Source organism: Megalopta genalis, chromosome 2 (assembly GCF_051020955.1).
Source record: "Megalopta genalis isolate 19385.01 chromosome 2, iyMegGena1_principal, whole genome shotgun sequence".
NCBI lineage: Eukaryota > Metazoa > Arthropoda > Insecta > Hymenoptera > Halictidae > Megalopta > Megalopta genalis.
Genome location: NC_135014.1, coordinates 25,414,440 through 25,427,738, shown reverse-complemented (window position 1 = coordinate 25,427,738; position 13,299 = coordinate 25,414,440). Strand labels below are relative to the sequence as shown.

The window sequence follows — 13,299 nt, the reverse complement described above, 5'->3', positions numbered from 1 at the left end:
GTAAACCATATTTCGGATTTTCAATTGCGATATCTCCGATCGCAAAGGATTGATAAAGACGATGTCCAGCGTTCGAAGAAATCCAGAATTAAGCAGCTGTTCTATTATCCGAACATTCGCGTCGATCCTCTCGGCCCGGATAATCGAGGTCCTATTTCGTGAAGAAGGTTCGATCGAGGTGGAACAACTTTCTGCTTAAATAATTCCGTTCCATTTCAGGAACAACAACCGGCGCCGGATAGGGTCCTACGTGAAACGTCGCTCCTAATTCGTTCGATCCTGTATCGGGTCGGTCGGTTTTTCCCTGGGCATCGGGTCGCGTGCGTTCAACGGCGAGCGGAAGTTCTTGCGCGCGCGTGTGAATTACGATGCGGGTCACGCGCCGAGCGGAACGGTCAATGAAAAGTCAATACTGTTAAACGATGCCGGGCGTAATTGAACGTTTGACCAATAAATGTCGCCGGCGTTGTCGCGCGAATGAATTTTCCGTCCGTCTCGTTTTCGTAACTCACGCCCCCGAACGCCATCGAAATTCCGTCGTGGTACCGACTCCTCTCTTCCTCTCTCTTCCCCTCTCTCTCTCTCTCTCTTTACCTTTCATCTGTCTCTTCCTCTCTCTCTCTCTCTCTCTCTCTCTCTGTCTCTCTCTCTCCGATCTGAAGAATCGAACTCGATCTCAGTGCAAGATCTCGATACCCTCTTTCGTTCGCGACGCGCGAGCACTCCTCGAAGGCGACGCGACGTCCCGCGATCCCAATCACGTTCAAATAAACTCGACGGATCAGGACGCTCGAGGAAACGCCTGACAACGTCAATAATTTTGCGCAGTCGATACGAAACACGCCGATTCCGTTTGCGTGGGAGATTGCGGATACGTTGAATACCGCGGGGCCAAGAAATTAATGCGAGTTCCGACACAGAGTTTAAACGCCTCGAGCGCTGAAAATCAATCATTGGAATTCATTCGAATTTTATTCGAATAAGAATTTATTCGTTATTGAGATATTTATTTCTTCCCTGTTATTTTTTCGAACTACTCGAATAAAGAATTTTCCGAGTTATTCGTATTAAATTATTCCAACACAGAATTATTCGAATACAGAATCAATCAAATAAAGAATTATTGGAATTATTCGAATATATATATATATATATATATATATATATATATATATATATATAAAGAAGCATTAGAATAAAGAATTATTCGAATAAAGAAACATTAGAATAAAGAATTCTTGAAATTATTCGAATAAAGAATTCTTGAAATTATTCGAATAAAAAGAAGCATTCGAATAAGGAATTATTCGTATAAAGAAGCATTCGAATAAAGAATTATTCGAATTATTCGAATAAAGAATTATTTGAACTATTCGAATAAAGAATCATTCAAAAAATGAATCGAATTATTCGAATGAAGAGTTATTCGAATAAAGAAGCATTCGAATAAAGAATTCTTGAAATTATTCGAATAAAGAAGCATTCGAATAAGGATTTATTCGAATTATTCGTATAAAGAAGCATTCGAATAAAGAATTATTCGAACTATTCGAATAAAGAATCATTTGAGCTATTCGAATAAAGAATCATTCAAAGAATGAATCGAATTATTCGAATAAATAGAACAATTGACGACGCATAATGAATAATCCGAATAAATGGAACAATTTACGCGAATAAATAGAATAATTTCCAACGAATAATTCTTCATTGGAACATACGTATAAAATATTCGACTAAGTGTAGAATTCATTCAAATCGAATAATCTTAGACAAATATTAATTTATACACGCCGAACTCCGGTCCACGGTGCGCCGCCGAAAACCGTGTCCGATATTCGATTCGTGCTCGTCCCGAGGCGTCGTTGGACGCGCGATTTCTCACCGGTCGCCGATTGAATCTTCGCCCCGCCGAAAATCCCGGCCGTTATTTCTCGTTAGACGGTCCGGCAAAAGTTCCACGGCACTCGAAAATTGTCTGCGGGAGAGTCGACGGGCAGAGGAGATAAAACGCGGATAGGTGGAGACGCCGCGTCTGGGACGCCGTGAAAAATACAGTTTCGCCGGGGAGTTTTCGCGTTCGCCTTAAAATCGAAGAGCCAACGGCGGGGGATCTCCATCGCGGCGTTCGGTTTCCACCGTTCGTCATTCCCCAGTCGCCCGGTGATCCCGGTTTGCGAAATTTCGCGCGGTATCGGTGGCCCGCGGTAAACTCCCGGAACCGGACGAAAGAGAACCGATCGAGGAACTGGCAACTACTTACGTTTCGGGCCAAAAGTTTCCCGTAAGTGATGTGGGCCGGCACGTGGTCAGGCTGGCTGGCCAAACTCGCCTGGAACCACCTCTCCGCCTCCGCGTACTGTTGCAGCCTCGACAGCGTCTCGCCCAGCAGGTTGTAAACGCTCTGGAAAACAAGGTCGATCGTCAGCGGTTCCGTTTACCGGTTCCCCGCCTCGGTTTCCTAATTATTCAATCAGCTACGATGTTCCGATCGCCTCCCGAGACGTTGTCGAAGCTCAATTCGCACGCGGTACGGTAAATTCTCCCGCAATTTGACGCTCAGATTGTGCACGAAAGTGGACAATTTGGGGAGAGGCGCTGCGATTATTAGAGCATCGCGGCTCGTTTTTATATTTACCGATTGTTAACGATTGTAAAAGCGAGGTGCAAGGCTCGAATAATCGTATCTCTTCTTTCCAAATTGCCTATTTTTGTTTAGAAGCTGAAAGAAAATTAGGGAGAGTTTACTGTACTTTGATTATGCAGGATACACGAGTGGAATTACTTGAAGAGTTTTGGACAGAAAGATTCTTGAAGATTGATTTTTTGAAAAATAATTTTTGAATAAGTTATTCACTATATCAACACACATTCTTGACTTTTATCCCACCCGGTACCGATGTTCTGATGCGCGATGTTGTAGGTGAAATTATAATGTAAATATTCTTGTGGACAATTTCATGGAAATCATTGCAGTGCAATATATGCACTTGTGCAATATGTCTTTAAAAAATTGCGATGCAAGTGTTCAATGTAGAATTTTATGATTTATTTAATGATCTCGTGTTGGACAGTACAGAAAAAATTATAGAATAAATGTTTCTATGTGGAATTTTATGCGAAAAATTGCAAAATTCATCACAGAAATGTACTTCTGTAATATTTCATAGAAAAAATTGCAGTAGAAATGTACTTCTGTAATATTTCATAGAAAAATTGCGATACAATTGTGTACAATGAAATTGCACACAATTTTCTTGTAAAATTGTTCTTGTGTACAATTTCATAGAAAAAATTGCAACAAAAGTGTTCTTGTGCACAATTTCATGGGACAAATTTCGATTCAAATGAAATCGCGAACGATATTACAAGAAAAATCGCAGTCTAAACGTCCTCGTGTACAATTTTACAGGAAAAATTCCAGAACAAATGTTCTGGTAAAACAAATTAATTTTAATACACGACTCCATCGCAGAAACTTCCGATACAATTGCTTCAAACGCTCCATATCGTATGAAAAACTTCAGCGCAATTATTTCAACGTTCGATTTCGTACAAAACAAAACTTCAGTACAACTGTTTCAACGTTCGATCTCGAAGGAGAGACTTCGAGACGATTGTTTCAGCGTTCGACCTCGTACGAAAAACTTCGGTAAAAAAGACAATTAACGCGCGACTTCGCAGGAAAATCTTCGTCGTGACAGTATCGATGCGCGATTTCGTAGAAAACATTTCCGCGCGATTGTTCTCCGGTGCGATTTCACGGGGAAAATGGCGGCCGAAGCCCGCTAGTGGCGAGCCCGTGGAAGACACAAGAATCGCGGCGAGTTGGGGAATCCGATTTCCCGGCGACCAAAAACGCCGCAGGCCGGTAATGCTCTGTAAAAGTAGTCCGAGTGAATAATGACTCGGCAGAATGGAGTTTCGAGACCCACTCGCGGCCTTCCAGAGAGGGGCGGGGGGTGAGGGGTTCGAACTTCCCCGGGGCGCATTCTTTCGCCTCGTATTTACCTTTCCGGAGCGCATTAGCGCGCGTTCCCCGGGTCGGCCGCGGTTTTCAGCGCCGGGCCGCGCGGCGGCGTCCTTAAATTTTTCAGGCCGAGCCCCGCTCGCGGTCGCGGGGATCCACTTTGACGAGGAATTATTCAACGGCGTGTCGTTACTATTTCACTGAAGGAATCGAGACCCTTCTCTCGCTCTCTCTTTCTCTTTCTTTCTGCGCCCCGGCCGAGTTTTTTATCTAACGAAACGAAATTTATGGCCGGCTGCGGCGGAAACGGCGCTGAGAACGAGCTCCGCGAACCAGAGGGGATCCTTTAGTATTTTACTACGGCGAACTGTTCGTTCCGAACAATGTTTGAACATTCTTGGTTCAAGAGAATCGTCACTTTCGAATTATTCGACGAGAACGCGAGCTTCGGATCGTCGCCGTTACCTCGCGGATTTTTATAAAGTGTGCAAAGCCTAAATTATCGTCGAGATCTTGTCTTTTATCGTTGAATTATTTTAATATGCTGCACGTAATAGAAGTATATTTTCCATACTCTTTTACAATGTTTTTGCATTTTTCTGTCAATTTTCTGTCATAAATGTGTCTTGATGTGACAATCAATACCTTAATAATGCATTCAGTAAACATTTTTATGGGAAATGTGAGATAACGAAGGCAAATCTAACAAGAAAAATGTTGAATAATTCAGGACGTTGGCAAGTAATGATAGAAGATGAATGAAAATTGTTAAATCACAAAGAAAAATGCTAATAAATGAAGAAATATTTTGAGTAATCAAGAAAAATGTTAAATAATCAAGAGAAATATCTTGAGTAATCAAGAAGAATGTTAAATAATCGAGAGAAATATCTTGAGTAATCAAGAAAAATGTTAGATAATGAAGAGAAATATCTTGAGTAATCAAGAAAAATGTTAAATAATGGAGAGAAATATCTTGAGTAATCAAGAAAAATGTTAAATAATCCAGAGAAACGTTAAATAATCAAGAAAAATGTCAAATAACGATAGAAAGTGTTAAATACTAAGAAAAAAGATTCAATAACGAAGACAAATATTAGATAATTCAAAGATCATGTTAAACAGCGCGAAGGAAATCGTTAAATAAAGAAGAAAAACGTTGAATAATTAAAGCTTAAGCTTAAGTAATCAAGAAAAGTATCGAATAACAAGGGAGCGTGTCTAAAAAAGTAAAGGAAGATATTAAATAATATAGAAATGCCTGGAATAACGAAGGGAAATATTAACTGACAAAGGGAAATATTCAATGTGGAAGCGATCTGAAATTAGAAAGTCGACTTTCAGCAGAGAGATGAGAACGCTAAGAGAACGTCAGTATCCCATTTAATTCGAACCACGGCAAAGTATGGGAAGAAAGACTATGGGAAAGGCGGGCGTATTAGCCGAATGCAGACTTTGATCCAGGCCGCAGAGGCTTACACGGAATCCTTCCTTGTCTCTGTGTTGTAATATTCAGGCGGATCCCTTTTAAGCAACTGCGGCTCTCGTCGCTCGTGCTATATACACCGCCGAGATGCAGGGGAGAAAAAAGTGTTAAGCCATTTGCATTTTAATATGCGTCGCGCAAGTTTGAGGATTCCTTGCACTGCGGCTTGCTCTGACCGGAGGAACGAAGTGTCTGTTTTTAAAACTGTTTCTCCTTTTTCTTTCCTTCCCCCTCCCCTCCCCCCCGTTTTTTTATTCTCTTTTGCTCGGCACCGAGAAATTCTAGGCTCGCGGATAGCGGCCAAGATAAGATGATAATAAATTTATTCAAATAGGATTTTCTGTTTGCGCCCGATGACGACGTCGTATGCATTTTAATCCCACGTTTTTCGGCTCCGACCACTGCTGATTAGCTCTTTCTCCTCGTATTAATTGCATCTTCGCGTTCACGTTCGATGTAGCTGAGATCGAAATGTAGTTTTATATTTTTTCAGGTACATTTTGGATTCCTTGAGAAGCAAGCAAATATTTTGTAGCCGACGATGCTTGCGATTGTTCAAAATTTCGTAATTGCTTTGATGACTTTTCATTGCTAGATTATTTTAATAATTCATAAACGAGGTACATCGCATTTAATAAAACGCTTTAGGAACCGAGAAGAGCAAGCAGAAACAAGTTATTATAGCAAACGAATCTATTATAATGAATATCTGCAATCTGCTTGAAAATCGCAAAAAATTCTTAAAAATTTTAACGTCACAATTTAGTTTAAGTCACTATACTATTAAATAAATTGTGATAATTCCTCTTCTCTTTCTTTATATTATTAAATAAATTAAGAAAGAGAAAAAGAATTATCGCAATCTCACTTTCCAGCACCACACAGATCCTCAATTGTTTTCCAAGTGTAACAAAAGAATGGCTAAAACGATTAGAGTGAAAATAATTGATAGAAGAAATGATTTTTCTGAAAATCATTTGTCGGTGACAGCAACGTGAGAATCGCGAGCGAAATTTTCGATTGACCAACGAAAACACCGATAATCAGGTTCGCGCAGACGGAAGAGATTCTTCTTTTGTTGACGAAGAAAGGGGAGCAAGCGAATTATAATTTTACGGGGGAATGTGCATTGCGAGAGAACGCAGCCGCAAGGTAGTCAGCGACAAACTCCCTAAACTAATCCGCGTTTCTGTCACGGAAAGGTGGTAAGGAAAGCAAGCAAGTTCTGTTTCCATCGGAATAAATTAAGGAAATTCCGACGGTAGTGTTCAGGCGGATACCCGCGACACGGCACGACACTTCGGCCCGCGGTTCCTAGATTAAGAAAAGCTCGCCTAATTATTTACAAGGAGCCACGCCTCGTACAATTCGACGAACCAACCTTTAAATTGCTTGCCAAAGGATCAAACTAATGGCTCAAAAGTTTCTTTCGACGTGCTCTGTCGCACAACATTAATATACGCAAATAACGCGATTATCTTTTTAACAATTTTTTTAGCGATTTTTAAGCGCTCGCTTGGCAGAATTATCCTTTTCGTTAATTTTGCTATCGGTTTCTCAACGTTCGCACGACACAATTATCCTTTTTGGTAATTTTTCTGTCGATCTCTAAGCGATCAATTAACGTAATTATCGTTTTCATAATTTTCTATTAATTTCTAAGCGTTCGCTTGACGCAATTATCTTTTTGATAATTTTCAATTAATTTCTATGCTCTCAATTAACACAATTATTATCGCTTTGATCATTTTCTATTAATTTCCACGCCTTCGATTAACACTATCGCTTTTGTTAATTTTCTATCGATTTCTAAGCGTTCGCTTGACACGATTATCGTTTCGATAATTTTCTATCAATCTCTATTAGTTCAAAAGTTTAAAAGTCAATCAGCTTGGCCATTTGTTAGCTTGAAAGATTATTATTGGGCGGCGGATTTTTATGCAAAACGAAGCTCGTCCCCATCGTTTTCGAAAAACCGAAGTCACATAGAAATCTCTTTTCTTCTTAAATAATATCAATAAGATCGATTTGTTACATTGGCGATCTCGAATTTATTGTTTCGAATCCGACAGGGAGCAAAATATTAATTAACTCGAAACGTCGTTACACCGCAGGTAACATGAACATGTGCAAACATCGAATAGAATATTAATTAAGCTGAAATTCTATAATGTTGTTAGGCAAACGCGAACATGTGCTCGAACCGCGCACAAATAATTGCATTATATAATATGTATTTGATCGCGGATATTAGTCGAAAATGAGGAGAATTATTAGGACAATTTAATATATACAACATGTTTCGTCAGAAACTTATGTTGGATCTCAAAGCACTTCATTTAACAGATAAATTGAAACAGTATTTCCGAATAGCATTTACAAATGCAAATATTTCAACCCCGATAGACGACCAAAGGAAAATTAGTATGAATACATAGCAATGCTAGAGTAGAAACGATGACTTAACTTTTTTATTTCTAATATTTTTGCCATGATTCGGAGACAATTCAGAGACCATGTGACAAGATTTGAAGGCAATTCGAAGGCAATTCGGAGGCAATTCAGAGGCAATTCGGAGGCAATTCGGAAGCCACGTGACACGATTCGAAGGAAATTCAGAGGCCACGTGACACGATTTGAAGGCAATTCTAAGGCAATTCGGAGGCAATTCGAAGGCAATTCGAAGGCAATTCGGGGGAAATTCGAGAGCAATTCTCGGAGGCAATTCGTAGGCCACCTGACACGATTTCAAGGCAATTCGGAGGCCACGTGACACGATTCGAAGGAAATTCGAAGGCAATTCGGAGGCAATTCGGAGGCAGTTCGAAGACAATTCGGGGGAAATTCGAGAGCAATTCTCGGAGGCAATTCGTAGGCCACCTGACACGATTTCAAGGCAATTCGGAGGCGTTTGCCTCCGCCACGTGATACGTTTCAAAGGCAATTCAGAGGTCACATCCCACTATTCGGCCGCAATTCGGAGACGTAGAGCGATCAATTTAACAACAAATAACATAGACGTAGAACCAACACAGAGAAATTCACAGCAACCCGAAATTTGGCATTTCTGGGAGAAAAAAAAGCTATCGGCTACGTAAAAGAAACCCAATCAACTGACAAAATATAAAATCAAACTAGACATGTCCAGATCACGAAGATCAGCACGTCGCTAATCACCTCGAAGTCGACGCGACTCGAATCATTGAAAAAATCTTTTCGCGAGAATTGCAATAAGTTGCAACGAAATCGTCACGAATGCCACGGTCCGGACGAAACAGGCTGCAGAAGGAGAGCGAAGAAGAGGCCGCGCCCTCTCGGCATTCTCCGCTCGTCTCTCGTAAACGATAAATCATCCGGACGCCGCGCCGTTGATCGAATTCTTATGAATCTCCGGGCCGGCGGCTCGCTGATACAGATTACAGATCGATCGGACACGGAAAGTGTTTGGCCGGAAGCGGCTCTGGATCCTTCGGAATCACGGGGGCAATCGGGTCCGTCGGAGTCAGTTGGATGGTCGACCTCGTTCCGATCCCGACGCCATTTGTCTTCCGCGCCCGCGAAAGTCTTCTCGCCGGCTTCCTACGATTCGTGCTAGAGTCTCTCTTTCGCCCTCTTTCTCTCTCCTTCTCTCTCTCTCTCTCTCTCTCCCGCTTTACTTTCGCCCGTTCCCGAGTGCCGCACACCCGGCACGAACAAAATCATAAAAGTTTTAGCCTACAACTCCGAGACGCGGGCCGCTCGGAAAGAAGCTTTTCGGTGTTAGTCGTCCCGTAACGCTCCCAGTCGTTTGTGTTCCCATCTTGTTCGCGTCTGCACGCCCCCCGAGCCCGACCCAGTATAGGTCGCGTACGTGTCCGCAAGGTCCCAGCCGAGTTTCGCCGGCCATTAGAGACAGCCGTCGGCCCCGAAAATCAGAAAACTTCCGGAACTGATACCCTCCGGGACTCGGCCGGCCAATTACTCCACTCCGCGCCGATTTATCGCGCGAGCAACGGCACTAATTGCCGCAACGATCCCCGGGAAAGAATCCCGGAGGCGCGTATCGGTCCTACGGAGTGCTAGATTAGGGCGCAGGTACCTATTACTGAGGTGACAAGATTTCGTTGCGCTTTTTCTCGCCGTTTCTCTTGATTTCTTGCGAAACAACGATGCTCGAGAAGCCGTTTTCCAATGTATTATGCAGTTTGAAGGATGAAGAAGAACGTGCGAACTCGGAGAATGTTGCATGATCGATGACAGACCGTGGATTTTTATGCAAAATGAAAATTGCACGCATTTTGATCGACAGATATTTATTCGTTTTCTTAAGAATTTGAACGAGTTGAACGAGCTTTCACGAGCTTTATTATCAATTTTTACGTAAATTTAAGCTTTGTTATACATTTGTACGTAAATTCAAGCTTTGTTATACATTTCTACATAAATTGAAGCTTTGTTATAAACTTGTATACAAATTTTTATTTCACTATAAATTGGTATACGAATTTATTGGTTTCACTTTGATCTAGGAATTTTTATCAAAATTGTGTACTATCATAAATGCATACCATTGCCCGAATAAAAAAATTGTCGATACTACTCGAGGCACATTTTTATACCGACCAGCTTTTGCATAAACATTTTCGTCGCAGCTCCGACCCGTTCCGAGATATTTCGCTGTGCTCGAACGAAGCGCCGTGTCGACGAAGGAAACAACTTAATTTGTCGCGGACTTCGGCCATCACATCGATGGCCGCACAGTAACTGGCGCACTCGTCCAACCGCATCTCTACGGAAAACTTGGTTTCTAGATGTTCCGAGATTCCGCGGTTTTGATTTCGCCGTGTGCGACGTTTCAAAGCGCCGCGTTGTCAACCGTCGACGATTACCCGTCCGGTATACACCGATCCGGTTCCGCGGTTCCATCCACGGCAGCCCATTAATCCTTTGGCGGTATAAATCAAAGATAAGACCAGATTTCTAACGCAGGAAACGCGAGCCCGCAATTTAATCCAATTATTCTCGGCGATTAGTCCTCTTGCCTATCGGCGTGTGTCTCTCGTTTCGCCGCCGGAGCACAGTCAGTCACCTAATTGGCCCGCTCGACTTACCGCCCTAATTGTTTGCAGCCCTCCCGCCCCCTCGTCTCCGACGGTTTTGCGTCTCGGTATGCGCAGCCCGGCGACGACAATGACGACAATGACGACGGGGCGCGGCGCGACGCGAAACGTACGCCTACAACGCGTTCGCGCGGCCGCGCCGCGTTTCGACGATTTCCCGACGACAATTGCCAGGATTCGGGACACACCGCTTACCAAACCTTCGAACGCAATTATCGTCGAATTAACCGAGTCACCGGTTTCGCGGTCGAACTTCTGCCAGCTGGCATCGCCTATCGATAGGGCCAATAATTCACGGATCGCTTCGCGAGCGTCCCCGGCTCGAGAGAGAAAGAGGGAGAGAAAGAGAGAGAGAGAGAGAGAGAGAGAGAGAGACTCGCCGTCGAGGAAACGAAAGCACCCACGGAACCCACCAATCAGGGCCGCGATGACAACCGGCTCGCCAATTTTCAACCTGGCCGATCTCTACGAATTAGTCAGTCGTCTTTCGAAGAGCTTCTGCACTTTTCCACGCGTTTACAGAATTACAGTGTTCGTTTGGAAAATCGGATTCACTCGGTGTACGGTATAATCGATTTAAATTAACGATTTTATTGACTGCAGATTGCACCTTTTATCACATCAAGGATTTTATTCGGTGTAGATTCTTCTTTTTATTCAATTAACGATTTTATTGAGTGCAGATTGCACCTTTTATCATATCAACGACTCTGTTCAGTGTAGATTCTTCTTTTTATTCATTTAACGATTTTATTGAGTGTAGATTTTATTTTTCATCGTATTAACTATTTTATTGAGTGTAGATTTTATTTTATATCATATTAACGATTTTATTGAGTGTAGATTTTACTTTCTGTCATATTAACGATTTTATTGAGTGCAGATCGCATCTTTTATCATATCAACGATTCTATTCAGTGTAGATTCTTCTTTTTATTCAATTAACAATTTTATTGAGTGTAGATTTTGCTTTCTATCGTATTAACGATTTTATTGAGTGTAGATTTTACTTTCTATCACATTAACGATTTTATTTAGTGTAGATTTTACTTTCTGTCATATTAACGATTTTATTGAGTGCAGATTGCACCTTTTATCATATCAACGACTCTGTTCAGTGTAGATTCTTCTTTTTATTCATTTAACGATTTTATTGAGTGTAGATTTTATTTTTCATCGTATTAACGATTTTATTGAGTGTAGATTTTATTTTATATCATATTAACGATTTTATTGAGTGTAGATTTTACTTTCTGTCATATTAACGATTTTATTGAGTGCAGATTGCACCTTTTATCACATCAACGATTCTATTCAGTGTAGATTATTCTTTTTATTCAATTAACGATTTTATTGAGTAAAGATTTTACTTTCTATCGTATTAACGATTTTATTGAGTGTAGATTTTACTTTCTATCATATTAACGATTTTATTGAGTGTCGATTTTATTTTATACCATGTCAACGATTTTATTGAGTGCAAATTGTACTTTTAATCATACGAATGATAAAATGCACGATGGAATAGATTTTTAGAAACGCATGGAAATGTCCGTGGCAGAAAATGTCATCGTCGATAGAGTATAAAAATTATCTTAATGAAACCGGTGGTTCGATATTTGTTTAACCGATGAGATATCGTTGCGGAGTTTTTGAGATCCCGGAAAAAGCGGTAAGCAATTTATTGCTGAAAGCTATTGCTAAAGTACTACCATCCTGGAGGGGATATTTAATATCAATATTACGGAGAGCGGTACTGGTAATACAACGTCAATCTTCTTAGTCGATCATCAAAAGCATTCGCGTTGCCCGGAATGCAGAGCTTCTTCTGCTCGATATTAATATTAAAATCTCTACCGAGCTAATCACTTTTATTTAGAAGAGACGCTACGAACATTTTGAAAATCGTGTTTCCAAAGGATGTTCCTTGTTTGCTCTTCTAGGATTAATACATTCTGCGTTGCAATTTCCGGGTTGGTTCACTCGATCTCTATTTAATCTGCAGTTGAGCGTATTATGCATTATTATACTACTCGTTCTCGACGCTCCCCTAAAATCATTCTATCCTAATTTCGAATTAAATTGAAGACAATATCGCGAAGGGAGCGTCAAAGCTGCAGAAAAAAATAGAATATCGTTATATCGATTTACTGAAACAATTAATATTTCACTGTTAATGTAAGCAAATTGTTGAAAAATCGCAATTGCAATTATCGACGACCAAAAGTATTCGATCGAGCAGACCAAGCATCCATTATTCTAGTCATTCGTATTTGTGATAAGAAAATTGTTTCACTTCAATTGCAAATGCAAATGCAATAACAAATACTGCGGGTCCGAATGCAAGATAAAAACTGTCGATGTTCGTTGTAAGAAACGTGAGCTAGATAAAAATGTCTTTCCTTTATCAATAATTTTAACATACAATATACAAAAAGAAATTTAATATATGATATGGACATACATAAATAATATAATAAATATTATATAATATTATATGCAAATATATTATATATTATTATTATTATTATTATATAATATATATTATATTATATTATTATTATATTATTATTATTATATTATATATAATATATATTATATTATATATAATATATATAATATTATATATAAAAATATAATAAACATACAAATAATGTATAAACAAATATACGTAAATAACACAATGATATAATAAGTATCGCAGCAAATATATAAATAATATAAAAACATTATCGAACTCGTCC

The 13,299-nt window shown here is 40.3% G+C and overlaps 1 protein-coding gene across 2 annotated transcripts in view; it reads right to left on the bottom strand.

Moving 5' to 3' along the window:
* Tmtc2 (Transmembrane O-mannosyltransferase targeting cadherins 2) overlaps positions 1-13,299 on the bottom strand; it is a 553,554-nt gene that overhangs the window by 10,367 nt on the left and 529,888 nt on the right. Inside the window, exon 8 of one of the 2 annotated variants that reach the window (XM_033470689.2) lies at positions 2,264-2,404. The exons of the other annotated variant lie outside the window; for it this stretch is intronic. Coding sequence (XP_033326580.1) covers positions 2,264-2,404 — 141 coding nt within the window. The remainder of the gene's footprint in view (positions 1-2,263; positions 2,405-13,299) is intronic. 2 annotated transcript variants of the gene reach the window in all.